A 26463-nucleotide genomic window follows, 5' to 3' on the forward strand; every position below is an offset into this window, starting at 1 on the left:
TCAACTTAATTATTCCACGTGTGAGTAAGTCAGGCTTGAGTACGCGAACGTTGTGGAATAATTGAGCGAGCGGCCTCGGTCACACCGTGCAGGCCACGTGGTGGCGTGTGGGGGGGGGGTCAGCGAGGGTGCGCGTCTGGGTAGACGTTGGGGCCACGAGCGTTGTCATTCATGCCCATGCGCTCCGCCTCGCCAGACTTCATACACTCAGTTTAACAACACGTAGGCGACAATGTACGCGATATAACCCAAAACAACTCTTTTCATCCATTTATTCATCGGGCACAGTCAGCTAAGGACCGTTTGCGCCAAACGCGTGACGTCTTGCGACGGCATTCGCATGAACTGCTCTTGGCTGCCATACACCGGCGTCTCGATGTATTTGTTTGATCCACGGATCACGGGGTGAGAGGTTGGGGGCGACGGGGGGGGGGGAGCGCAGTTCCTTTGAGGGTTGCAGTCCATTTCGAACGTCGACCGTCAACTGAAGAGACATCCTTCACACCCACCTCCCGATTGCATCGCTCTCCAATCTCACACATGGAGCGCTCGTCTCAATGCTTCTCGATCCTAGCTCGCATTTTTCTCATAGTTCTTATGAATACATCTCTCTCCTCTCTATCTCTCTCTCTATACAGCTATTCAACGCCAGTGGCCCGTGGCTCTAAGCGTGATGCTCACTCCAGCTCTCGACGCGGAGTGGCTAGCACGCACCTGGCGGCATGCACGTGACGGGCACGTCAGCCGGTCCGGGCGCCGCGACGCGCTCGCTCGTCGCCCTGCCGCTCGAGCCGCGAGAGTCGCGCACGCACCGCGACACTCGCCTGCGACGCGTCGCGCGCGTGCCAAGCACGTGGTGGCACACCAAGAGTGAATCTTCATTTAAAGCTTTCGTGACTGCAGGAATTCACGCTCTTTGGGTCATTCGGTCAAGTCACGTAAACAGAAATAATAGAGGAGAGCTCCTCTCTCTCGCCTGAAGACGTTTGCTTGTGTTGCGATCGGAACGTCGTGATCTATTATTTCTATTTACGTGACTTGACCGAATGACCCAAAGAGTACACCAAGAATGGTTACTCGCGTCGGGGCACACACCTTGACGTGTTGTCCCCCCCGCATCTGGGTTTACTCTCGGCACAGTACTCACTTTGCAGCCAACAGGCAAAAGAGTACAAATAAGGAATTGGCCACGCACGCATAAGATGCCAATTCTTGAAACTCATTGCTGCTTCCGGGGATAAACAAAGTCTATTCTGTCATTATTTTTTTCTTAACCTCTCTGACTAATGAGCAGAGAGCTTTCGTCCATCGTGGCTTTAAATAGGGCTTAATAAGCACCTATCAGATGATGCATTTAAGGTGTATCAAGGTCACTCGGAGACGAAGAGAGTTTTGAAATCATCTTAACGAGATCTTCCAATTTACATCACGTTCCCGCGCGTTGTTTTTTTCTCTCGCGTTAATTTTACCTCTCGTTAATTCTCTCCCGTGACCTTGAGGATGCTCGGCGCGCCGCGTGTGATGCACGAGTGGCATCGCAAAGTCATAATTTCTGAATTATTACTCTAAGTGGCATCTGCTCCAATCCATCACGGAGCTTATTGCATTGTCTGCGCCATCGTCAATTAACTTTTGCTGTTTTGGGGGGGGGGGGGTGGGGACGAGGGAAGCTTTCCCCCCCAATTAAACGCAAATGCGGTCGCCGAAGTGATTTATGCACCGAGTCCCACGTCGTTGCACAGCGCGGGGGTTCAGCACCCACGTGCGGACAGCAGCCGAACGCGACCGTGACAGCAACAGAGCTGCTGCTGCTGCCCAGTGAACCGTTCACCAAAGCGCCGCGTTATCAAGCCGCCCCGGCAATTTGGCGACACAGCAGGATCCTCAGGCAGCTGACCTATGGCCAATTGAAGCATCGATGTAAGCACGGTTATTCGCCTCGCTTGTAAGGCAAGGGGGGGGGGGGGTGAACCTTGTTAAGACGGGAGCGGCTGTGCAGCGGCGAGCGCGCTGCGCGATGAATCTGACAGCCCGAGTTTGATTTTCGGCCGTGGACAATGTCAGCGGTGAGTGATGTTTCAACGGGTTCTAGGGCGACGTCTCCCCGTCACCGAGCCGCGCTCACTTTGGACAAACAATCCCCGGAGGTCGACAATGCGTGGTGAAGCCTGCACCCAGCAGTCGACTGACAAGCAGCTAAACGTGAATTTTAAGATACCTTCGTCATAGTTTAACAGTGGAGAATTTGCGAGGGCTGTATGGGTCACCGGTCTGATGTATAATCGAGAAGCCGCTCACGTATCGTGGTAACGTTTGAGGCTGGAACACGAGCCGTGTCGGTTCAACACCCTGGTGGGGACAGTAGCTGCCCAGCCTCCCCGTAGGTCTGGAACGATGCGTAGATTCTCACCTTCGACTCGCACGGTTGGCTACGTACGGAGCGAAAGAAGTTCAGCATACATCACGTCGATGTTTAGGCCCACGTGCTGTATCCTAGTGTATATTCCAGTGAGCATTTCAAACAGCGAGGGAGGTGAAGAAGCACTACGTTTTGGAATGAAGATGAGTAAAGGGTAATTGAAAAAGTAAAATTACACACATCTCCCAAACTTTATCGAGTGAGCCTCACCTGCTGACAGGCAATTATATTATTTAGTTAAAAAAAATGTAAATGCCATCTCTGACAACAACAAAAACCCGAGACGACCAGAGGGAGACACTGCTCGCGATTCTAACAGCCCCGCAAACTCGCCCACAAGCGCCCCACCGCAAGCTCCGTCTTAAAGCCGCAATTTAATAAAAACCGACCCGCGGTGCCCTGCGCGGCAATCCCGTCCGAAGCGTCACGGAGCACGCAGGCGCACGTGGCCACTCGTCGCGTTCCGGTTCCATTTCGAACTAACGCCGTCGGCCACGCAGTACAAATGACCGGGACTGATGTTTGTCACTCTTGTTGTTGCTGCTGCTGCTGCTGCAGCTGCAGCGTGCACATCAAGGGACGGCTCAAACAAGACGCGGGCTGAGAGTCTGCCGGGCAATTCGCGCGAAACCTGCTGCGCGCAAAATGTTGCGAGCACTCCGCAACAACCACAACCACAACATAGCTGCCATTTCATTCAGCGGCTGAAGCGTCAGAACGCTTGAAATTTCAAAACGTTTAACTATGTCCACGTGATGCGCACATTTGGCTGGTTGCGCTGCGGAGCGAGGGAGACGAGTCGGAGGGAGGCTTCGACGGGCAAACTCTCCTCTCCCGCGTCGCCATCGATGGTGAGACCCAGACCCAGGCGCGGCAGGCTGCCGACCCTCCTGTGCATCGTCATTTCAACCCCCGCACACAGCGCCAGCACCCTGCACCAGTGGCACCCATGGGGCGTCGAGCGAGTGTCTCTCTCTCCCTCTCCTCGTCCGTGTGTGAGTGTCTGGCTCTATGGATGGAGGGGCGGAGGGTGAAGATGGGGCTGTGGGGGGTGGAGGGGGGGGGTTAAAATAAGGCGGGGGGAATAGAGGGGGAGAGGCTGAGATGGGGCTGTGGGGGTGGAGTGGGGGGATGGAGTGGGGGGGGGGGGTAGAGGGGGGGGGCTGAGATGGGGCTGGAGTAGGGAGGGGGGATAAAGGGGGAGGGGCTGAGATGGGGCGAGGAGGGTCCGTCTCTTGTGCGGGCGGGCAAGAGACGAGCCGTGCCGTGCCGGGCCATACCGAGACCAGGCCGGCACGGCTCGGCTCGGGTTCGCAATGACTCACCCGTTTGCGAGTCTTCTCCTTGAGGAAAGGCCGGATGACCGTGTAGAGCGCGTGGATGAACCAGGGCTGGTTCACAAAGTGGACCCCGCCGAACCGCGCCGGGAAGCTGTCCTGGGGATCACGGGGCATCAGGCAGGCGGTGGAGGAATTGGACGTGGCAGCGTGTGCAGCGCAGTTACTTAAAATCGGCCGTGTAAATATCTCATGTTTTATTTTATAAACCCACTTAGGAAGGCTGGGACTGAAAGCACGTCACAAAAAACACACCATCCTCAATGGACCTGCGGTAATTGCTTTGTAAGATATATCTGGACTACACGAAGAATGCATAGGACACTCTGTCTCTGACCGTTCGTAGCACACGAGTGTGATGGGCAGTTCAGTTCACTATTACACCGGCTGCGCACAGATGATCACACAGCTGTAGGTGGGGGTGGGCGCAGAACATTATATGGATCGCTGAATGGCTGTGGAGATTGAAGGTAAAGCGTGGGGTTGGGTCAAGCTCGGATGCCACGGTAGTGAAATGTTAACTACCTCGCCTGGCGAGGTCGTGGCTTCGATCCCAGCCCTGACGCCTGCCGTCTATTTGGAGTTTGCATATCGCTCTCCCCGTCGTCGTGTGGATTTTTCTCCGGATCCTCGGATTTTCCCTCCACATCTAGAAACGAATATTTGGCTGCTATACATTTCCACGTGATAAGTCACTTCATTAGGCTATCATTTGGGGCCAGGTCGCTTCTGAAAGAGAGCTGCCTAGCTCAGTGGGGGCCTTACCTGGTAAATAAAACAATACGACAGTTTAAAGCCGGCCGAGGGAATACACATCAATGTGATTTGACTGGCAAAAAATGTAATGTCGTTGTGTTTATCATCCCACCCAATTATACAAGAAGTACACACCACGCATATATACACACATTGCACACACTTGAATGCCACCCCAGATCATTGGAAGTAACTTTTTTCTTCCATTTGGGACTGCGAGTACTTATGTATAATTTTAACTTCATTTGGAGCTCCTGCTGCTTGGCATGGGCACGTAATCGCAAGCAATCTGTCGCACTAAATAATGAAACTTGGGCAATGCTGCCATGTGACAGCCAGGATCTGTGCGGCCAATGAGAAACTCTGCTGCAGAACTCTCTCCCTCTCTCTCCTTTCAAGTGCAAATCCCCTCGCTGCAGGCAGCCGCTCCACTCTCCTCTGCTGCGGAGAGTTGGCAAGAGACTTCAAAGATGAGTTGGCGGAGAGAAAAAAAACACACATTTACTGGAGAAGAGTGAACGCGAAATGCCTTTATCTCTTTGGAACATACATTTGGGCATTTAATATAAAACATTTAAAGTTACACCGCATTTCGGATAAATTTTGGTAGTCCAATAATTGCAGCAATTGGCTTGTAATGTATTTTAAAGAACACAATGGTCACGTTAAATGAAAACAAGATATTGATTGGGCATTCGTTCAAGGTAATATTTTCAAGGGATGTGGTTAATGTACTTGGCACTTCTCAGCCCGACCTGTGTAACTTCATCTGAGCTGGGACGAATGCTGCATCAGTCGGCCTGTGAGTCAATCCGGCTTGTGTGAACCAATGCTGTGGAAGCGATGCACTCCCAAAAGGCCTTGTTAGCCGATGGGATGTGTAATCAATCACAAATCTAGATGATGATTTTTTTTTACGTGAAGAGACAGGCATAGGAAGGAATTGTATCCTCTGCTTATTTATGTTGTCACTTACATTCTCCACAATGACACTCATGATTGGTTTGTCTTTTGAATTGTATGGGACATGCAGAACTGTGAGCCTTATTCGTAAGTGGCAGTGTTTAGTTTTTTGCACAGTGACTCTTACCTTGCATGGACACCCAGTTACGTATCACACTCGGGCGAATGTTCCTGCACACCTCATGTGTATATATACACACGCATAGCCCCTTTGTCAATCTTGTATTGGAGAGGGCCTCCCCACGCCGTGTAGATCTCAGATTGTATTTGACCATACTTCACCACGCTCATCAGTGCGGGCTGGTGAAGGCGTTGCCCATCACGTAGCCCCCACAGCCTCTGACAACCCGCTAAGCACAGCGATCGCCCGTCCAAGCGCGCTCCAGGTTCGAACCTGCTTAGCTTGCAAAACGTGGCAAGACCGGGCCGGGAACATTGGCGATGGGTGCGCATTTTCCTCGAACCTTTGGTTTAGCGTTCACGCGGAGCACAAAGCGTCGCCACAAAACCACTCCGAATGCAGAGGCCTCTGGGCCCTGGAACTTCTATTCTGTGTGCAACGCTGTGTCCCATTAAACTATATATATTAGGCCCGGAAGCAAATGTTCTCTGCTGATAAAAAAAACTGTCACTTCTTCCTAAATATGAATATATGCAGTGAACCAGTTTGGGTGGATGCTTGGCTATGGACTTATGACTCATGTCGTCTGCCAGTTAAATAATACCAACTTGGAGTCTCTTATCAACATTTTCCAGAGCTAAGAGTTGTGTGTATTTATGTAAATGTGGTTTTATGTGCGTAAGAATGATTTACTGCTTCAGGCTACATTAATTGCATTCATTATCATCATCATCATCAACTATGGTAAATCCACTGCTGGATGAACGCTTGCCCAAACCACCCCATTACAAAACAATTCAGAGGATGCCATTAATTTTTTCCTGAAGATATGTTAAGTCAAAAATAAAATCTCGACTTAAAGCTTTCGTGACTGCAGGAATTAATATTCTTGGGTCTTTCGGTAAAGTCACGTGACTTTACCGAAAGACCCAAGAATATAAAGATGTAAATGTACAGCCCTTTGTCAATCCTCTGCTGGATGGGGGCTTCCCCGTGCTGCGTTGGTCATGGGGGATGTTTGGCCATACTTCACCACGCTGGTCAGGGTCCAGGACCCGTTCACAGATGACTCACCACTGATTATTCAGCCTAAAATATAAACAAGCTTACATTACAATGATTGTTTTCTTGATGATACTTTATGTGAAAACATTCAATGCAATAAAACATATTAAAAGTTACATTTAGTGCACTAAAATTATTTTTACCGTTTACCAAATTTTAATCCACAAACATGAAACCGATTCAAATTTGGGGCCTAATTATCCAAAAACGAACATGTGACAGCTTCAATCTGAAGCTCATCCCCCACTGCCTCACCCATACATGTCACCAATTGCCGGACTTGCGCCAACGTGAAGTGGAACCATTTCTCACTCAAGTCCAGTCCTACGCGAACATACCGCTCAGACGGAGAAAGCCGCAAAACTTTGGCCACATAAACTGCGCACAGAGGGACATGCGAAGAAAGACTTGGACCCAAAACAAGATGTTGACACATCATCGTCCTAAAGTTGTTCAGACCCGGGACCCCCAACAACACAGACAAAAAAAACCCAGCATGAGGCAAACGAGAGGAAGCCCTTGAGCACAGAGGCCATCTGCCGCGGTTGATCTCCCTCACAATCACCCAGGAGACCACGGAAATAGCGACGCAGTCTCTGACGTGTCCACCAGAGGGCACTGCTGCACCACGAGCTGTCGCATCGCGACGGTCGCCACCTCCACGCTGGCAACACGAGGCAAACACGAGCGCAGAGACATTGACAATTCACAATGAACGCACAACAATTAACACACCGCACCTGCATGTCACGCTACCACCGGGTGACACTTCCATCAGATTCATCGCGACCACATTTTTTTTTAAACTGTGCCGTCTTAAGTAAAATGTATTTCGCTATTATTAATTTTTGTTTAATAAACGTGGTAATGATTTGCAGCAAGTTATCGCGGTTCCTTGTGCGAGGGGAGGGGCTTGGCTCGACTTGGCTGAGATGACGCGAGACAACGGAGCAGTATGTTCATTATGAGTTTACAAATTGACGTCATTTTTCTTCTTCTAAATTACACATTTATGTACTCTACTTACATTTAAGCGTGAATAAGTAATACAGACCAGCGCAAAAGGGACCATAAATGTTTAACCGCAATAAAACTATGAATACATATTTCATTGCGGCGTTACCAAGGGGCAATCCATAAATTACGTCACGCACCTAGGGGGGGGGTCAGACGTTTGTGACGATGTGTGACGAGGGGGGGTGAGAAATGTGACGTCACATTAAAATGCGCAACTTTAAATAAATATAGACAACACGTTCTACTTAATAAAAATATACTTTTAAATAAATGTTTTCTCCTACAACATCAAAGTGCAGCGCCACATTAAATACGCACTACAATGCCAATAGTTTAAAGCGATTTGAAGCATTTTGGGGGGGGGGGGCAGAGCTTTGTGACGTCATATTTGAGGGGGTATCTGACTTTTTGTGACGCCGTGTGACGAGGGGGAGGGGGGTCAAAAATCGTCCAAAATCGCGTGACGTCATTTATGAACGGCCCCCAATTCAAATCCTACCGAATGCGGCGTGTGAAAGCAAGCGTTATTTAGCGCCGCTAAATTCTAATTTCGCCTTTCAGGGTCCATTATCTGCTCGGAATCGCAACTTGCCTTGTGCACATGGCCTCTCGCAACTTGCCTTGTGCACGTGGCCTCTCGCAACTTGCCTTGTGCACGTGGCCTCTCGCAACTTGCCTTGTGCACGTGGCCTCTCGCAACTTGCCTTGTGCACGTGGCCTCTCGCAACTTGCCTTGTGCACGTGGCCTCTCGCAACTTGCCTTGTGCACGTGGCCTCTCGCAACTGAACCACCGCACATGACCGTCCTGCGTTGTCGTTCATTCTCTACAGACGGCTCAAAATCTGTGGCATCACAGCCGGGCTTCTTTTTCTTTCTACGGTAGCCAGCGATTTGCAAATGTGGAGACCGACGGGGAAGGAACGCTTTGATTTTTGGCAAGCCCATTTAGACCTTTGGGGACGGCTTCTGCTTTTTGTTTTGCTTGAGCGATGGAGGCGCGCGCGTCAATATCCGCGGGTGGAATTGCGAAAGAACGGCGACGCGTCCATCCATTACGCGGTCCAACCCCAAAACAACAAACAAAAAAACCCTCTCTCGCATGCCGTCCACTCATCTCGTGGCGACCACCAAACACCCCCAGCCACGTTTGCGAACGCCGCTCCCGTGCGTGCGTGCGTGTGTTTCTGTTCAACCGGCTTGTCCAACCCACGGATGGATGTTCATTACCTCCAAGTCACCGTGTCACTCCCTGCGGTGTGAGACTGCACGACGCCCTGGTGTGGCGCTGAGCAGTGGGGTGGACATCGTGTTCATTGCGTGGCTGTGACCGTGCACACAAACACGCAAGGGGAATGTGCTTTGATTCGGTTCTTGTTGTTGTGGAATTTGTTATCGAAGCCAAAACCCGAGTTTACTATTTATACTGGTAGGAACGAAGTGAACCAGCCTACAATAGATGATATCGTCCGTCCGTCCGATGTCCGATTAGGTGTAGCAACATCGCCCCCTACTGCAAACACTTGGCAGGACCCTACAAAAACCTTTAGACTCAGTGAGGCTTTCCTGGCTAAACAAGTGTAACATTCCCTTATAATTCCCTGAGATAGTTTTTAATTAAAACATTTAAATAAAAAATTAACTCACAGCGGCCTAAAGCCTACAGCTAGGCCTAAAGCCTATAACTAGGCCTCAAACTCTCCCTTCGTATCGTACCCCCGCCATTTCATTTTATTATAGCCATTCATTTGTTCGTTCCTACCAGCCCACCCCGCAGGGACCTGTTTTTTGTTTCTGTTTCTCCAGCGTTGCCCAATTATTGCAATGTCGTCATTCTCGGTGAGTGGAACTTTTCCCTGCCCCCCCCCCCCGCGCCCAAGGGGCTAGAAGCGACATTCAGGTGACACGGAGGCCAGGGAAAGAGCAGCAGCAGCAGCAGCACCACCGCAGTGCCGCACTGCCTATCGAGGGCTGAATGTTCATCCATTTGTAAAGGGGGAACCGACACCAGATTGCAGGGGTCTCGTCCTTTATTCCTTTCCTTCCATCCACACCTGTCCCCAGCCGTCCCAATCTCGTTCCCGCCAAAGGCCCCTTCTTCCCGCCCGCTCCCTCCTTCTATCTCCTCGATCACCCCTCCCACTAACCCGGAGAAAAAAATAACCGTCCTCGGTTCTGTCTCCCCCATGGACCATTTAAGTCTCCCCATGCCTCCCACCACTGACAGTGACGACAGCCCTTACCACCCCCCCCCCCACAACCATACAATGCAATATAACACAACGAAATCAATTCTGCGGCCTGCCCAGGTCTCCAGCCAGCATCCCGTAACAGCCCGGACATCCACAGGCAGCAGATGACCGTGGCGGCCCCCTCTTTCGAAGGCCCTCTCGTCGCGGTCCCTGGTTCGGTGGTGCCGGTGTCGCCTTGCCTGGCGCCGCTGTCTCTCCGGCCCCCGCTCGTGCCGCCGCTCCGTCAGGCCTCACATGGGGTGCTGTAGGTGACAAGGGAACACAGGGCACCGAACCCCCTGCCGGTCGGCGTGTGGTGGTCGGCGACCTTGGCCTGGGTAGGGATGATGATGATGTTGGCAGGGATGTTGGTGGTGATGTTGGTGAAGATGACGGTGGAGAGATGTATGGCTTAAGGCGGGTGGGGTGTACAAACCATCGTCGCTTACCCAGTTGGACCTGGACGCACTGCGGTCGGAGTGCTTTAATGACCTCGACCGGCCCTTTCCAGGGTCGGTGCAGCTTTGGTGAGAGGCCAACCGGCACCTGAGGACAGTGTAGCCATGCCTGGTCCCCGACTTTGAAGGGCTTGGCTGTCACTGTCCTCTCCCGTATCCGTACATTACTCTCTTGGCTCGTGGCCGATGCGGCCTCGGCTGCTTGGCGGGCCTCTCTCAAATAAATGAGGGAGGTCTTTAGTGCCTTCGGCCATGCGTCGGCTCTTGCAGGAATGTCCGTCAGCTGCACCTCAATAGGCGGAACGGGATCCCGTCCGTACATCAGGAAAAACGGCGAGAACCCCGTCGCCGCGTGTGGGGCCACCCTGTACGCCGCTAAGACCGATGGAATGTGGAGGTCCCAGTCGGAATGGTTTTCGTCCACCACTTGGGACAGCATGGCCGCTAATGTGCGGTTAAGCCGCTCTACCATCCCATCGGTCTGGGGATGATATGGAGATGTTCGGACCTTTTTAGTGCCCAGGATAGAGCAGACATCCTTCAATAGCTGTGAGGAGAAATTCCTGCCCTGATCCGTGAGCAACCGCTCCGGTGCCCCCTTATCAAGGACATAGCCCCCCACGAAGGCATCGGCGATGGTCTGTGCCGTTTGGTCCGGGAGGGCCCACGCCATCGGCCACCTCGTGCAGTACTCGACTCCGACCAACAGGTATTTATTTCCCCGTGGCGTGACCGGCAGCGGTCCCAGGATGTCCAACGCAACCAATTCGTTGACCCTGGTCACCGTGATGGGCTGTAGGGGCGCCCGGCTTACCCGGGGTGGCGGCTTTCGCCACGCACATTCGACGCAGGTAGCGACCCATCGATGCACGTCAGCGGTCATACCTGGCCAAAAGTACCGACCCTGTAATGTGTACAGTGTCTTCCGCCCCGCCAGGTGCAGCAGCTGGCGGCCGTGTACGTCCATAACCAATTGTTGACGCAGCGACTCCGGAACTACCAGGCATCGCCGGCGCCCTGTCGGGTCCCATCGCATGAGGAGATCCTCCCATACAATGTACTCCTCCCCCCCTGCCTCTGCTGAGGCGCGTAGTGTTCGCAGTGGGGCTTCCTCCAGCTGTAGCCGTCTCCAATCGTCCAAGGTCAGCCCCAGGTCGTGGTCGGCCAGCTGGACCTCACCCTGTGCGCCCTCCGCCGTGCGTACGGGAGCGATGACCGTCCCCTCCGGCCTCGCCTCCTTGCAGCGTGCCCCGCCTGTGGTGCATGCACAAGGGCCCTGGGGCGCCAGTCGGGACAATGCGTCTGCGTTGGCATGTCTGGTCCCTTTGCGATGCACTACTTGGTACCTGTACTCCTGCAGGCGCTCTATCCATCTGGCCAGCTGGCCCGAAGGCTGGTCGATGCGGAGCGAATACTGCAAGGCCGCGTGGTCAGTGCGGACCATAAATTTGCGACCATACAGGTAGGGTCGGAATTGCTGCACGAAGTGAACGACTGCCAGGAGTTCCCTACGTGTGACGCAGTAGCGCTGCTCCGCTGATGAAAGCACGCGACTACCATAGGCGATAACCACCTCCCGACCCTGCTGGACTTGCGACAAAACACTGCCGATGCCCACATCGCTGGCGTCCGTGTCCAGGATAAAGGGGAGGCCAAAATCCGGAAAGGCCAATGGTGGTGCATCTGTCAGACGCGAGCGCAGCTGCTGGAATGCCTCTTCCTCCAGAGGGCCCCAATAAAACCTCTGGTTCTTCGCCGTCAACACGTGCAAGGGCTTGGCAATGGTTGCGAAGTTGGGCACAAACCGGCGGTAGTAAGAAACGAAACCCACAAACCGGCGTACCTCCGGAACCGTTGTGGGAACAGCCCAGGCCCTCACACAGGCCGTCTTTTCCGGGTCTGTAGCCACTCCAGACTCACTGACGACGTGGCCCAAGTAGCGTACCGACGACTGCATAAGGTGGCACTTCGACGGCTTGAGCTTCAAGTTCGCGTTCCGGAACCGCAGGAATACCTGACGTAATCGGTCAATGTGTTCCTCGAATGATCGGCTGAAAACAATGACGTCATCCAGGTAGATGAGGCACGTTTCCCATTGGAGGCCTGCTAAGGCCAACTCCATTATGCGTTGGAACGTTGCCGGCGCAGTCTGGAGGCCCATAGGCAGGCAGTTGAACTCGAACAGGCCCTGTGGTGTCCGGAACGCTGTTTTAGGCCGGGAGTCCGCGTCTAGTGGGACCTGCCAGAACCCGGACAATAAATCCAGCGTACTGAAAAATTTTGCTCCCGCCAGTGCATCCAATGAGTCGTCGATACGTGGTAGGGGATATGCGTCGGCCAGCGTGACGGCATTTAGGCGTCGGAAGTCCACACAGAATCTCAGTGACCCATCTGACTTCTTGACTAGGACCACCGGTGCCCCCCAGGGACTCGAGGATGGAGAAATTATGTCGGCCCGCAGCATCTCCTGCACCGCTTGTTGAATGTGCCCTTTTTCCATTGGGCTCATTCTATATGTGTTTTGGCACAGGGGTGCGGCATCTCCCGTGTTGATGTGGTGCTGCGACAGATTTGTGCGCCCTAGGTCGAACGGTCCCCGGCTGAACACGTCCGAGAACTCCTGCAATAACGAGTGCAGCTGCTGTTTCTGGTCGGGCGGCAATCCCGGCTCAGGCCCCACCAGCTGGTCCATCCACGATTCGGCCCCTCTGTCCTCGGACTGGCTGATGCTGCCTACCAGCTCGGGCTCTGTCCCTGGGGCTCCTAGTGACAAGGGACTAACGTGGGCCAGAACTGTTCCCTCCTGCACCGTCGCTGTTCTATCGGAGGTGTTCAGCACCTGAATGAACAGATGCTGGTTCCTCTGTACAATAGTTTCGGCTCCCACCAGCGCATGGCGATCCATGGCAGCTGACGCTGGAGACACCAGGATGGGTGAGTCTGGTCGGGCTGTCACGAGGGGGGACCGATATTGCAGCGGAACCAGCATCTGGGCTGCCGGGGGAATGGAGACAGACTTACTGACCAGAGCCTGCACGTAGGGTACACCCCGGCTGGCCCCCTCCGCCTTTAGGAAATGGAGATGCGTTCCCTGGACTTCCACCCGCCCATTGGCCAGATCGATTTTCATTGGCATCCGCCTCAGAAAGTCCGTCCCCAACAGGCAGGGTACGGGCAACGTTGCGGAGACAAGGATGGGTCCTGCTACCGAAAGCTGCCCAATCTGTATCGGGGCTTCAACCTGGCCCAGGAAGCCCATGCTGCCTCCATTTGCTGCAATGAACGTTGTCTTGACAGGGACTAAAGGTCGGATTTTATCCGGCAGCATCTCGTGCATGGTGCTCGAGATGATCGTGGCTGATGCCCCCGTATCCACCAAGATACGTGCCGACACTCCCGCGATTTCACCGACCAGGACCGAGGTTCCTGACGTGGCCGCTACCACCCGCCTTGCCAGCTTCCTCCATTGTGTGGCTGAGTCCGGCCACTGACCAGGCGGCGTCTCGTTATCCTGTGGTGCATGGTGAAATGATGGGGGATGGATGTGAATGGACTGAAGATGGGGTTCCTCCCTTTGGAGTGCGTCGTAGCAGGGTGAGCGCGCCCTTGTTACATAGTGTGGGCTTACCCCTGGGTTGCGGGCTGGGCTCTCTATGTGGTGCAAATTGCCCCCCCTTGGTGACGTAGGATGGGCCCCCCTTGTGGTGTGGGGGCCCCCCCCCATTGTAGGGGGCAATGGGGACTGGGGGGTGGGCCTTCCCGTGAGCCCCTCCCTTCTCCCCTCCCTTTCCTTTGTCACGGGGGCGTGGTCCCCCTGGTTCCGTCTCGCTCCGCCGCAAAGCGGTGGCGAGGCGGGCCGTGGAACTGCTCCAGGGCGCAATGTCAATCTTGTGGGCTGCCTCCGCCCCCGGGCCGTTGCCCCTGGCAACTCGCCGGCGTCGCAGGTAACTGGTGACGTCACGCCCGCCCGCGACGTCACCTCCGCCCGCGACGTCACGTCCGCCCGCGACGTCACGTCCGCCCGCAACGTCACCTCCGCCCGCGACGTCACCTCCGCCCGCGACGTCACGTCCGCCCGCGACGTCACCTCCGCCCACGACGTCACGTCCGCCCGCGACGTCACTTCCGCCCGCGACGTCATGTCCGCCCGCGACGTCCCTCCCGGCCTCGGCGCGACTCCCGACGCGGTCCCCGGCCTCGGCGCGACTCCCGACGCGGTCTCCGGCCTCGGCGCAATCCCCGACGCGGTCCACGGCCCCGGCGCAATTCCCGGCGCGATCCGCGACACCACTTTTGGCCGCGACGTCACTTCCGGATGCAACGTCACGTCCGTTCGCGACGCCACTCCGGGTCGCGACGCCACTTCTGGTCGCGACGCAATCACAGGCCCCGGCGCTATCCCCGGCGCGATCCCCTTCCCCCGACCCGGACAATGGGGACCGGGGAACGACACCGACGGCGCCCAGCCCGAGGAGACTCCCGGTAAGTTCGCGGCGGTTGAATTGTAATTGCTCGGCCCGACCGAGAGGCCGGGCGGGACGGCGTCACTCGCCTGGATCCTGTCGGCGTTCGGCCCCGGCGGGTTCCAGGTGACGTTGGCGGCCTCCGGCTCCGTGCGGCACCCCCTCGCCACATGCCCCTCTCGACCACAATGGTGGCAGACCCACGGGGCGTTCCGTCGGGGGGGCTCGGCGCGATGTTGTAGAGGCGGCTGCCAGCGATGCGGCGGCTGGTCGCGCCCCTGGTCCCTCTGCTCCGCCAGTCCCCGGATCGTCGCGTACACCTCCCGCAGCGATGGCTCCGTCTCCGACGTCGGGGGTCCGTCCCCAGCTGCTCCACAGGCAGCCTGTGGCGACGGTGCAGGTTCGGCGGTTGGTGTCGCTGGACCCAGTAGCGCCGTGGCAACGGCTCGGCTGTTCCCCCCCACCGCGCCAGCCACCGGGCCCACGGGTGGCGCGTGGCCCATGACCTGCTCGTGGGCTTGGATGGTCCGGGCAGCCCACAGCGAGGTGCGTTCCCCCGGCGTCACCACGGGCATTACAATGCCGGCGCGGCAAGCGTAGGCGATGAGGTGCTCGACCACGAGGTCCTCGAACGCTTCTTCAGCCAGGCGAGGGAAAGCTCTCCTCGCCAACACGAGCAGCGCACCCCTGTAGGCTAAAGAGGATTCTTTAGCCCCTCGCTGGCGATCCTGGAACCATTTAAAGGCTCCTTCCGCCGGGCAATAGATCTCCCCCAAAGCCTCGTAGGCCGCCTGTAGCGTGGTCTTGCTGTGCGAGGGAAGGGAGGTGTAAGAGGAGAGTGCTTCCTTGCCCAGAACGGATGGCAGCGCTCGTAGTGCCTCTTCGTCTGTCCACTCGAGAGCGTGGAAGGCAGCCTCGAATCGGCGGACAAACTCCTCCCAATCTTCTTCCTCAGCCACGAACTTGTCGACGGGCCCCAGCCGACGCGGCCGTCCGGCCACCTGCTCTCCGTGTTGGGTGTTTAGCCCTGGGGGTTTTGGCGGGAGCGGCGGCGGCTGGCGTGACGAGGTTGGTTGCGGCTCTTGCCCGGCCGGCTGGTCGGCCTCCGGGTCCCGTGGCCTCTCCTCCCATAGTACGTGTGGGGGTGGGGGTCCCGGTGCTGGCGGGCCCCCCATAGGGAGCCTCTGTAGTAGCTCCTGGAGTGCCCTCTCCACGCGGGCCATGCGGTCCTCCATGGGGTCCTCCAGGCGATCCGGGCCCCCTGCTGCTGCTTCTGATAGCAGGCCCCCTTGTTGCCCGGGATGGGAAGGATCCCCGGCCCCTGCTTCCTCTTCCCTTGGCTCTTTCCCGTGGGGATTTTTCTTTGTAGCCATTGAAATCCCACCGCTGCCACCAGATGTAAAGGGGGAGCCGACACCAGATTGCAGGGGTCTCGTCCTTTATTCCTTTCCTTCCATCCACACCTGTCCCCAGCCGTCCCAATCTCTTTCCCGCCAAAGGTCCCTTCTTCCCGCCCGTTCCCTCCTTCTATCTCCTCGATCACCCCTCCCACTAACCCATCTATTGGTGGGAATCCTTCCCCTGACACCCCTACACATTTATACACCCCCCCCCCCGCACACACTAAAATATCGTGAAGCCGTAATAAGATTAAACCTGTGTCTCAATGCAAATACAAAGTAAATCCTCTAAAACTCTTCTCTGTAAGATGCGGAGCCATGGCGTTCGATCAGCTGTTGCGATGAAAGTAAGAAGGGAATTAGCATTCAGTGTGGTATCTATCGATGGCGTTGCCCTACGGCATCAAACACAACTGTGAATCAATAGCAGAAATTCAATATTAATATGAGATCATGCTGAGATCACCCACAAAGATAGCATTCAGTGATATCTGAACAAATATCTGAGCAAAGAGAACATTTAGTGATATCTGAACAAAGATAACATTTAGTGATATCTGAACAAAGATAACACTTAGTGATATCTGAACAAAGATAACACTTAGTGATATCTGAACAAAGACAACATTTAGTGGTGTCTGAACATTGGGTGTTGGGCAACTTCTCTTCACAACCCGCAATGACCGGTATAGTGAAGTATGGTCAAACAACCCTTACGAACGACAGGACTCAGTGCGCCCTTTTTACTGCAGCAGTGGATTGAATCGGCCTATACGTTCATACGTGATAATGAAATGATTTTCAGCCACACAGCCTAAGATGCAAAGCACAGAGTTACAATCCGCAAATTCAATGCCACAGCTGCCCAAATCTTATATATATCACGAAAATGTAATATATATTTTTAAAAAATCTTTGTTTTCATTGCACCCATATACGACGTATGCAGGCCCGTGGCATCACCAAGGACACCACGCATGCCTTTTATGTTTTGATGGCGTGACACCTCTCCGTGTCACCGTGACGTGCACACTGTGCACGGCCACTTAACCAAAAAGACCAGGAGATTGGCGTGAATCGCTTCGTGCTCGGTCCACAGCCCCGGCACGTGCGGTGTGGCCACGGCCCGTCTGGTTTCTCCTGCAACTGCACTTCTCCGCGTCCACAGCTAGCCACGAAGGAGGGGGCAGCACGCCCGGCAGCACGTCCACGGCGGAGGTGGAGCGATTACAGGAGGCCGCGGAGAGCTGATGACAACTATCGAGCTGAAGCTAGACGGTGTAACGTGAGAGGTGGCGACGGCTTTGGGAGACCTTCATACGGCAATGATAAATCGTGTCTTCTGATGATATGGTAAACAAATAGTGGATTCTATTCGTGTCCGGACCTGTGATGCGGTCCGTGATGCCAGCTCGTAGAACCTCGTGCCCTACGATTAACCCCTGCACAGAAGGACGGGGCGGCACTCGTGACGCTCACATTGGTTTAAGGAAATGTGATATTTGCAATTTTTGCAAACTGTATATATATACGAACGCACGCCTCGACAACGATTACTGCACAGGCTAGCACGGGTGCACAGGTTAGAGAGCACGGGTTCAAATGCCGGTCTAGACAGCTGCGAGGCTTCCCTCATCCATCCCTGCCTCCGGCCTCTCAGCTGCCATCGAGCTCATCACAATGAGTTCACTGGCAGATCGCTCACAGCGGTGGGGCAACAGGTGGGAATCCCACCGTTTTGTCAACTATCTTGCGAAAAATAAATGACAATGTCCCGTGCATTGCCAATCCACTGCTCGCTGCAGGCCTCCCCATGACGTTGTCGGTCACGGAGGGTCGTTTGTCCATACTTCACCACGCTGATCAGTGCGTGCTGGGGAAGGAGGGGCCGTGGCCGGGAATTAAGCTCAGGTCACCGAACCACGTAGCAAGTAGCACGGCTCGCTAGCCACTGCGCCACAGATCTCACCACCCACGTCTGGCTTTGCGTAGGGGAAGCCAAACCTCATTTTGACACACAAGCCGTTGCTGACAGTGCAGAGTTCTGCATGCACATTTACCTTCTTTTCAGGATAGCGAGTGGCACGGCCTGTGGCCCTGTGACCCTATAACCCTCTGGCCCTATAACCCTGTGGCCTAATAATAATATAACCCTGTGGCTCTATAACCCAGTGCCCTGCAGCCGGTGTTGGTGGATCACGCACACACAGGGCATGCCGTTGCGTGAGACGAGGAAACAGCACAGCAAGTGGGTACATCGCCTGTCGTCAAAGCACACCGAGTGGACAAGAAATCTGAGTTGTGCACCCGTGGGTGCTGGCCGCCATGATGAGGAATGGTCAAACATAAACTTACAAGAACGTGCACAGCGTGCGGAGGCTCTCATCCAGCGGTGGACTGACAACCCACGGCTGGCCACGTTGCGTAGCCGGAGCGGGGAGCAGGCGCGCATCACGCGCGCACAGACCGCCATGCAGAGTGTGGTTGCGTCTCCCTGCCCTCGGGGGTTTGCTGGGGCGCGATTCACCCGGACAATGTCTCAAACAGAGCAAAAGCAGGACCCTCCCGTAAAAAAGATATATACAGTGAGGGAAAAAAGTATTTGATCCACTGCTGATTTTGTACGTTTGCCCACTGACAAAGAAATGATAAGTCTATAATTTTAATGGTAGGTTTATATGAACATTGAGAGACAGAATAACAACAACAAAATCCAGAAAAACGCATGTCAAAAATGTTATAAATTTATTTGCATTTTAATGAGGGAAATAGGTATTTGACCCTCTCTCCATCAGAAAGATTTCTGGCTCCCAGGTATATTTTATACAGGTAATGAGCTGAGATTAGGAGCACACTCTTAAAGGGAGTGCTCCTAATCTCAGCTTGTTACCTGTATAAAAGACACCTGTTCACAGAAGCAATCAATCAGATTCCAAACTCTCCACCATGGCCAAGACCAAAGAGCTCTCCAAGGATGTCAGGGACAAGATTGTAGATCTACCCAAGGCTGGAATGGGCTACAAGACCATCGCCAAGCAGCTTGGTGAGAAGGTGACAACAGTTGGTGCAATTATTCGCAAATGGAAGAAATACAAAAGAACTGTCAATCTCCCTCGGCCTGGGGCTCCATGCAAGATCTCACCTCGAGGAGTTGCAATGATCATGAGAACGGTGAGGAATCAGCCCAGAACTACATGGGAGGATCTTGTCCATGATCTCAAGGCAGCTGGGACCATAGTCACCAAGAAAACAGTTGGTAACACACTACGCCGTGAAGGACTGAAATCCTGCAGCGCCCACAAAGTCCCCTTGCTCAAGAAAGCGCATATACATGCCCGTCTGAAGTTTTCCAATGGACATCTGAATGATTCAGAGGACAACTGGGTGAAAGTTTTGTGGTCAGATGAGACCAAAATGGAGCTGTTTGGCATCAACTCACCTCGCCGTGTTTGAAGGAGGAGTAATGCTGCCTATGACCCCAAGAACACCATCCCCACCGTCAAACATGGAGGTGGAAACATTATGCTTTGGGGGTGTTTTTCTGCTAAGGGGACAGGACAACTTCACCGCATCAAAGGGACGATGGACGGGGCCATGTACCGTCAAATCTTGGGTGAGAAGCTCCTTCCCTCAGCCAGGGCATTAAAAATGGGTGGTGGATGGGTATTCCAGCATGACAATGACCCAAAACACACGGCCAAGGCAACAAAGGAGGGGCTCAAGAAGAAGCACATTAAGGTCCTGGAGTGACCTAGCCAGTCTCCAGACCTTAATCCCATAGAAAATCTGTGGAGGGAGCTGAAGGTTCGAGTTGCCAAACGTCAGCCTCGAAACCTTAATGACTTGGAGAAGATGTGCAAAGAGGAGTGGGATAAAATCCCTCCTGAGATGTGTGCAAACCTGGTGACAAACTACAAGAAAAGGCTGACCTCTGTGATTGCCAACAAGGCTTTTGCCACCAAGTACTAAGTCATGTTTTGCAGAGGGGTCAAATACTTATTTCCCTCATTAAAATACAAATCAATGTATAACATTTTTGACGTGCGTTTTTCTGGATTTTTTTGTTGTTATTCTGTCTCTCACTGTTCAAATACACCTACCATTAAAATTATAGACTGATCATTTCTTTGTCAGTGGGCAAACGTACAAAATCAGCAGGGGATAAAATACTTTTTTCTCTCACTGTATAATATAACTTCGAAATTCGCCGAGCAACTCCTGCACTCTGTTTGCATGGAGCACGTCAACGTTCGCGCCCGTCAACAATTTTTGCCGTACGGCCTGGCGGAGGCTCGCCGGGTTTTTGCCGCTTCCACGGTCGACGCTCGCCAACAACTCGCGCGGTGCGTCGAGAACCGCGTCGACGCGTCCGCTCGGAGCTGACGACGGATCCACGGTGGCCGTCAGCGGCACCTCTCCCCGCTCCTCGCGGTGCGTCGCCACCGCGCCTCACCTCTAGTCGGCCGGCCAGCCCCGCGGCACGCTGAGTACGTAACCGCCGTTGGGAGGAATTAACGTGCCATCGACAAAGGGACGGCGAATAAAAAATGGGAGCGCATGCGCCGCCGCGCGCCGCTGCTCTCAGCGGAGGTTGGCCCCCAGGGGGGTTCATTCGTGCCGGAGTGAAATCGCACAAGCTGGCGTGGCGTGGCGTTCATTCCAGGTGCGTGAACGGAGTCACAAAATACAGTTTTAAAAAGCAACACACGTCCTTCCCATGTCTGCCCTCTACTTAAAAAAAAACTAAAATATATATTTTTAATACATCCCACTGCATTTTTTTTTCCCACAGCAGCTTTGGTTCAGTGAAAGCAAACTGTGAGCCGGTGTCAATATTTAGTGTCTCATCAGCAGTCAGGCCTGCGTAAACAAATGCCGGCAATGAAAATAATCATTAGTGTCGTTGTGGAGGCTGTAACAAGCAATTACAAAAGGCAGACAATACGCCTCCTTCCCGAATGTGTCCCTACACATATAAAATCTAATATTTTTATTTTGTTTGCACGTCCCATCATGGTAGTTTAGTTTACAGCTTCACACGTAGCAGGCTTTCGTGACCAATATCATCCATAATACAGGTTTTTTGTGGTTAGATCGCGTAAATATATAAATGTGTCGTTAAACCCGCCACCACCCGACACAGCCAACTAGTAAACAGCACGTGGCCAATTCGTCACTAGTACAGCACACCGGTGTGTTGGAGAGCCAAGCCAAATGTGGCTGTCGCCAGATGAAGCTAGTCGTAATTACTGGCGAAACGTCGTATTCGTCACTAGTACAGCACACCGGTGTGTTGGAGAGCCAAGCCAAATGTGGCTGTCGCCTGATGAAGCTAGTCGTAATTACTGGCGAAACGTCGTACTCAGATTGTAAATGTTGTGGCTTGGCTCTCCAACACACCGGTTAGTGCTGTACTAGCGACGAATTGGCCACGTGCTGTTTACGTGACAACCCTTACTAGTTGGTTGTGTCAGGTGGTAGCGGGTTTAACGACACATTTATACATTTACGCAATCTAACAAACAAAAAACCTCTTCTTCTTGGTTCTTTCGGTAAAGTCACGTAGAAGGGAAATAATAAAATAATAAAAATAAAACATCATAAAATAATTTTCACGACGTTTCGGCTACAACGCAAGCAGCCGTCCTCAGGTGAAGAATGAAACACCACCAAGCTTGGAGCGTATATTTAAGCTGGGTTAGAGGGGGACATAGAATTGTAATGTATTACTTACTGTTAGTAGCTCAGCTTATTGGAGAGTATATTTAGTATACTGATGATACTATGTAGTTTATAATTTAGTTTTTTACGTGGTGGTTTAGTAACTGCAGCTACATACTATTAACATTCCTTCCCTTTGTTAATGCTACCCCCTACCCCCTCCCTTTGATGCTGCTAATCCTGCATAATGCACGGGCATAATATGACTTTGAAACCCCCCACCCACCTCCTACGCATTTCCCATAAATATGCTAAATTCCTCTTGATATGCAAATAGTTTTGTCAAGGCGCTCTTCTTCCCCCTCCAACCCAGCTTAAATATACGCTCCAAGCTTGGTGGTGTTTCATTCTTCACCTGAGGACGGCTGCTTGCGTTGTAGCCGAAACGTCGTGAGAATTATTTTATTATGTTTTATTTTTATTATTTTATTATTTCCCTTCTACGTGACTTTACCAAAAGAACCAAGAAGATGAATCCCTGCAGTCACGAAAGCTTTAAATTGATAAAAAAACCTCTATTATAATTTACAGCTCTTTGTCCATCCACTGCTGGATGAAGGCCTGTCCACATGGTGTCCTTCATGGGGTTTGTTTTGGGGTACTTCACCACCACACTGGTAGGTGCGTGGTGGTGGTGGGTGGTGGTGGTGGTGGTGGTCAAGGGGAGCCCCTGGACTGGATCAAGTGTCACTTGCCACTGCTCTTAACTGTGGCAGACAATGCAACCCAGGGTTGCTGGGTTGACTGTCTAGTGCGTTACCCACTGCGCCACCGCTCCCCCATATATAGACGGTTTAAAATGTATAATCTTAATAGGCGTTAGTAAATACTAGTGCAAACGGCATCTCACAACGCTGCAAAATTCATGACACGCGAAGGTACAAACACATCCCACGCAGATGGAACGGACAGAGATTAGTCCACACTTTGCCCTACCGCCTTCTCCTGGCGAGCCAGGCTCTTCTTGGACGCCCACGGGAAAGGGAGTTCCACTCCGCCTGTGTGGTGAGCCACCAACCCTCGCTGCTGCTGCTCCTGCCTCCGCAGACAGCCACATGCAGTAACCTACAGCCACCGCCGTGTGAGCGTTGCTTTTATGCAGAAGTGCATACAGCACGTGACGCGCTCGCGCGCACACCGTGAAGGGCTGCGGTGTGGATCACATAGACTGAAGAGATGTCCACTCCAGACCGCGGGTGATTAGAAACCAAAGCTGGTACTGAAGTCTTTCTCAGAGCGTGCCGTTATGCGCACGGAACAAACGAGGGATGACAAACTTGCTGTGCTGTTGTTTTGATGAAATATATAAAGGCATCAAACATAGTTGCACACACAAGCACGAGCACACACACACACTGAGAGACAGAAAGAAAAATGCGCGAGTAGGAGAAATACACGGAATAGTGCGTGTGATGGATTCCATTCAATTACTGACAGTGATGATGATGATAATGCCAATGATGAATGGAGTTATATATATCATAATGTGGAGGAAGGAGCAGTGGCACAGTGGTAAGCACATTTCGCTGCGTACCGGTGAAACGAGTTTCATTCGCGGCTAACATCAGTGGCGAGCGGTATATGAATTGGCCCAAGGCCTCCTCACTTCAACCGATCGTCACGAACCAATACGGCAAAGTATGGTCAGACAAAGCCCCGCGACTCACACAGCAAGGGGAGGCCTTCGTGCATCAGTGTATTTTAACGCATCATTGATGAGAAATACACTTGCCACACGAGACCCTACAAGCTCTCCGCGGTGCTCCAATATAAATTACCCGCTTGTGTGCCCGTCCAAGGACGGGTGTATGTTGCAGTAAATCTGAAAAATTAAATAGAAAAATTGTTCAGCTCATGATTATTAATGAAGGGGGGGGGGGGGTTGCCCCCATGTGGAGTGACGTCACCCGCTAATGGTTATTGGGGAGGGGTGTGGCATGTGGAGTGACGTCACCCCCTCAAGGTTATTTGGGAGGGGGTGCAGTATGTGGAGTGACATCACGTGCGGGACACACGGACATTCTTGGTTCATTATAGTAGTAAATCACGAACCTAAAATAACGATGGCAGCAGCAAGCCTGTCATTTCCACATTCCCAAGGGAGACAGCTCGAAAATATTTTTTTTTCATGTAACAATGAGCTAATGAGATAATGCACGTGAATTTCAGGTTCGCTGTGTAATTGCCAAGGTATTTTGAGAGGGGTGATTGCGGCGCAGCAGCGTTCAATCGGCCCCCTCACCCACTCACTCGCCTCCCGGTCGCAGCCAGCAACAGCAACATACTCAACGCGGGAACCCACAAATCCGTTCTGACAAGAGCTCTGAGCCTCTAAACCTGAGTTTGATTCCCAGGCATAGCCAACAGCAGCGGTGATAGGTGTCTAAACCGGTCCCCTGAGCCTCCAACAGCCCGCACTCACCAGCATGGTGATGTATGGTCAAACTACTCTCATGACCGACGTGGCATTGAGAGGTCTTTTAAAAAAATTGCCAATTTGTCCAGGTTTTTTCGCCAATTATGTTCCTGGTGTCGTGCCATGAGACTAATCACGATCTCTCTCGAACAGAGTGCGGGGGGGGGGGAGAAACCAGATGATTGGAAGAATTTGTCCCAACTTCTAAGTCACTCCTCTCCTTTAGCCACCCATGGGACTCGGAAGAGAGGACGCGCTTCCCATCACATCACGCTCAACATTCCCATCCGCACAAAGGACACGAACGACGTGAGATCGACTCGCACGGCCACGAACCGGAGGTGGCGGCGCAGAACACCGGCGTGTCGGGAACGAGGCGGGCGGGCGGACGGACGCGAGGCCGCTCACCTGCAGGCCCTCGATGGCCAGCCGGAGCATGCCGGGCGTGAGCTTGGAGGCCTGCTTGAAGGAGAAGTTGCTCCAGTCGATGATGAGCACGAAGCCGTTCACCTGCAACTCGGGCTCCTCGATCATGGTCTCCAGGGAGAGAAGGATGGCGCGAAGGATGTCCACGAAGGTGTACCTGCGGGAGCGGAGAAAGCGTCGGCACGCGTGACGCACCGTGGCGCTGGCCGTCCGTCACACGCCACGGCGGGGCAGCGTTCCGAAGCAGGGCACTCTTCTGCAGCCCTCCTTGTCGCTCCACTGCCGGGCGAGGTTCATCCGTGTGCCCGTGCGGACCCGTGGAGGTTATTTGGAGGTAGTTCACCATGCTGGGCAGCGCTGGTTGGTGAAACAGGGGCAGCATAGACGTGCGAGCATAGAGGTGCAATACAACAATGGATTCCGCTGCACTGCCGTCTGCGTAGCCCACGCTGCGGCCTGTAGCAACCTGACGTGCATGGTGATCACGCACACAAGCACGGGCCAGGCTCTGACGGGACTGGGCACATTCCACTATGTAACACGAGTTTTGTTCCTGGGTAGTAAGTGTTATTTCCTAATTGCTTATGCCTCAAAAGGATAGAAAATGGCTATTATTGCCCACAAACTTGACCTTTGTGACCAGGACACAAATGCACACGTTTTCTCATTGAAAATAGGTAAATTAAAAAAATATCACTGTCCTGGTCACAAAAGCAAAGTTTGTGGGGAATAATAGCCATTTTATATACTTTTGAGGCATAAGCAATTAGGAAATAACACTTACTACCCAGGAACAAATAATATCTATTTTTTTTGTTACACAGTAAATTCTGGGTGAATTGGTCACAGGAATTGTTTACTCCAAGACCAACTGCGAAATGTATACATCGCATATGATGCTGATATTTTATTACATTTAATTTGTGGAATTAATTTTGATTGTTGTCTTACACACACACGCGTGTATAGAAACACATATTTACATACGTGCGTGTGTAAGCCACGTTGCGTGACATTCACCATGCAGATGAACCGCACCGAGCAGATGAATCGCACCATGAACCCCACCGAGCAGATGAACCCCACCGCCCGTTGCACATTTGACATTCAGCGCCGGTTAACGGCGGCGGTGGCACCACCACCACCACGGCTACGAAGGGCGCACACTGAACACCGTTCCACACGTCGACAAGACAAAACCTCCGCCACCACCCAGACCGCCGGAGATTCTCAGGCGACGACACTTTGCCTCGTCTCCTCCTCCACGGCCTACCCCCCCCCCCCCACGTGTTTACCGTGCACCTGTAAGTTGGTAAGCGCGGAGAGACGCGCCCTGTGGCGAGTTCAGTGGTTATTGCCGTTTGGGGAGAACTTCCCTCAACCGCTACTGCCATATATCATCAATAGGACCGGGTCCCCTTTATCCGTGGCGCAGGAGTGGAGGCCAGCGATAATTCTGCCTCGTAATGAGAATATTCAGAATATTTACACTGCAAGAGGAATCCGATGAGCTGTAAAGCTCTTGTGTCACATACGTCCAGACGGGGCACGGGGTAAGAACGTTACAACAACAAACAGTACAAAAAAACAACACGATAGGAGTGTAAAGTGCAAGAAAGTCGAACGAATCACCCAGAATACATACAAATACAACTAAACCATCCCCATCCCG

At 53.1% G+C, this 26463-nt stretch overlaps 1 protein-coding gene across 2 annotated transcripts in view; it reads right to left on the minus strand.

Moving 5' to 3' along the window:
• The window catches only part of LOC133347903 (clavesin-2-like), a 48570-nt gene that overhangs the window by 19615 nt on the left and 2492 nt on the right, over positions 1 to 26463 (minus strand). Inside the window, exons 2-3 of one of the 2 annotated variants that reach the window (XM_061560637.1) lie at positions 24774 to 24948; positions 3745 to 3855 (exon numbers count right to left, since the gene is read on the minus strand). In XM_061560637.1, coding sequence (XP_061416621.1) covers positions 3745 to 3855; positions 24774 to 24948 — 286 coding nt within the window. The remainder of the gene's footprint in view (positions 1 to 3744; positions 3856 to 24773; positions 24949 to 26463) is intronic. The other variant, XM_061560638.1, reaches the window with a different exon arrangement.

Source organism: Lethenteron reissneri, chromosome 26, assembly GCF_015708825.2.
Source record: "Lethenteron reissneri isolate LAM-NWPU_2019-01 chromosome 26, ASM1570882v1, whole genome shotgun sequence".
Classification (NCBI taxonomy): Eukaryota; Metazoa; Chordata; class Hyperoartia; order Petromyzontiformes; family Petromyzontidae; genus Lethenteron; species Lethenteron reissneri.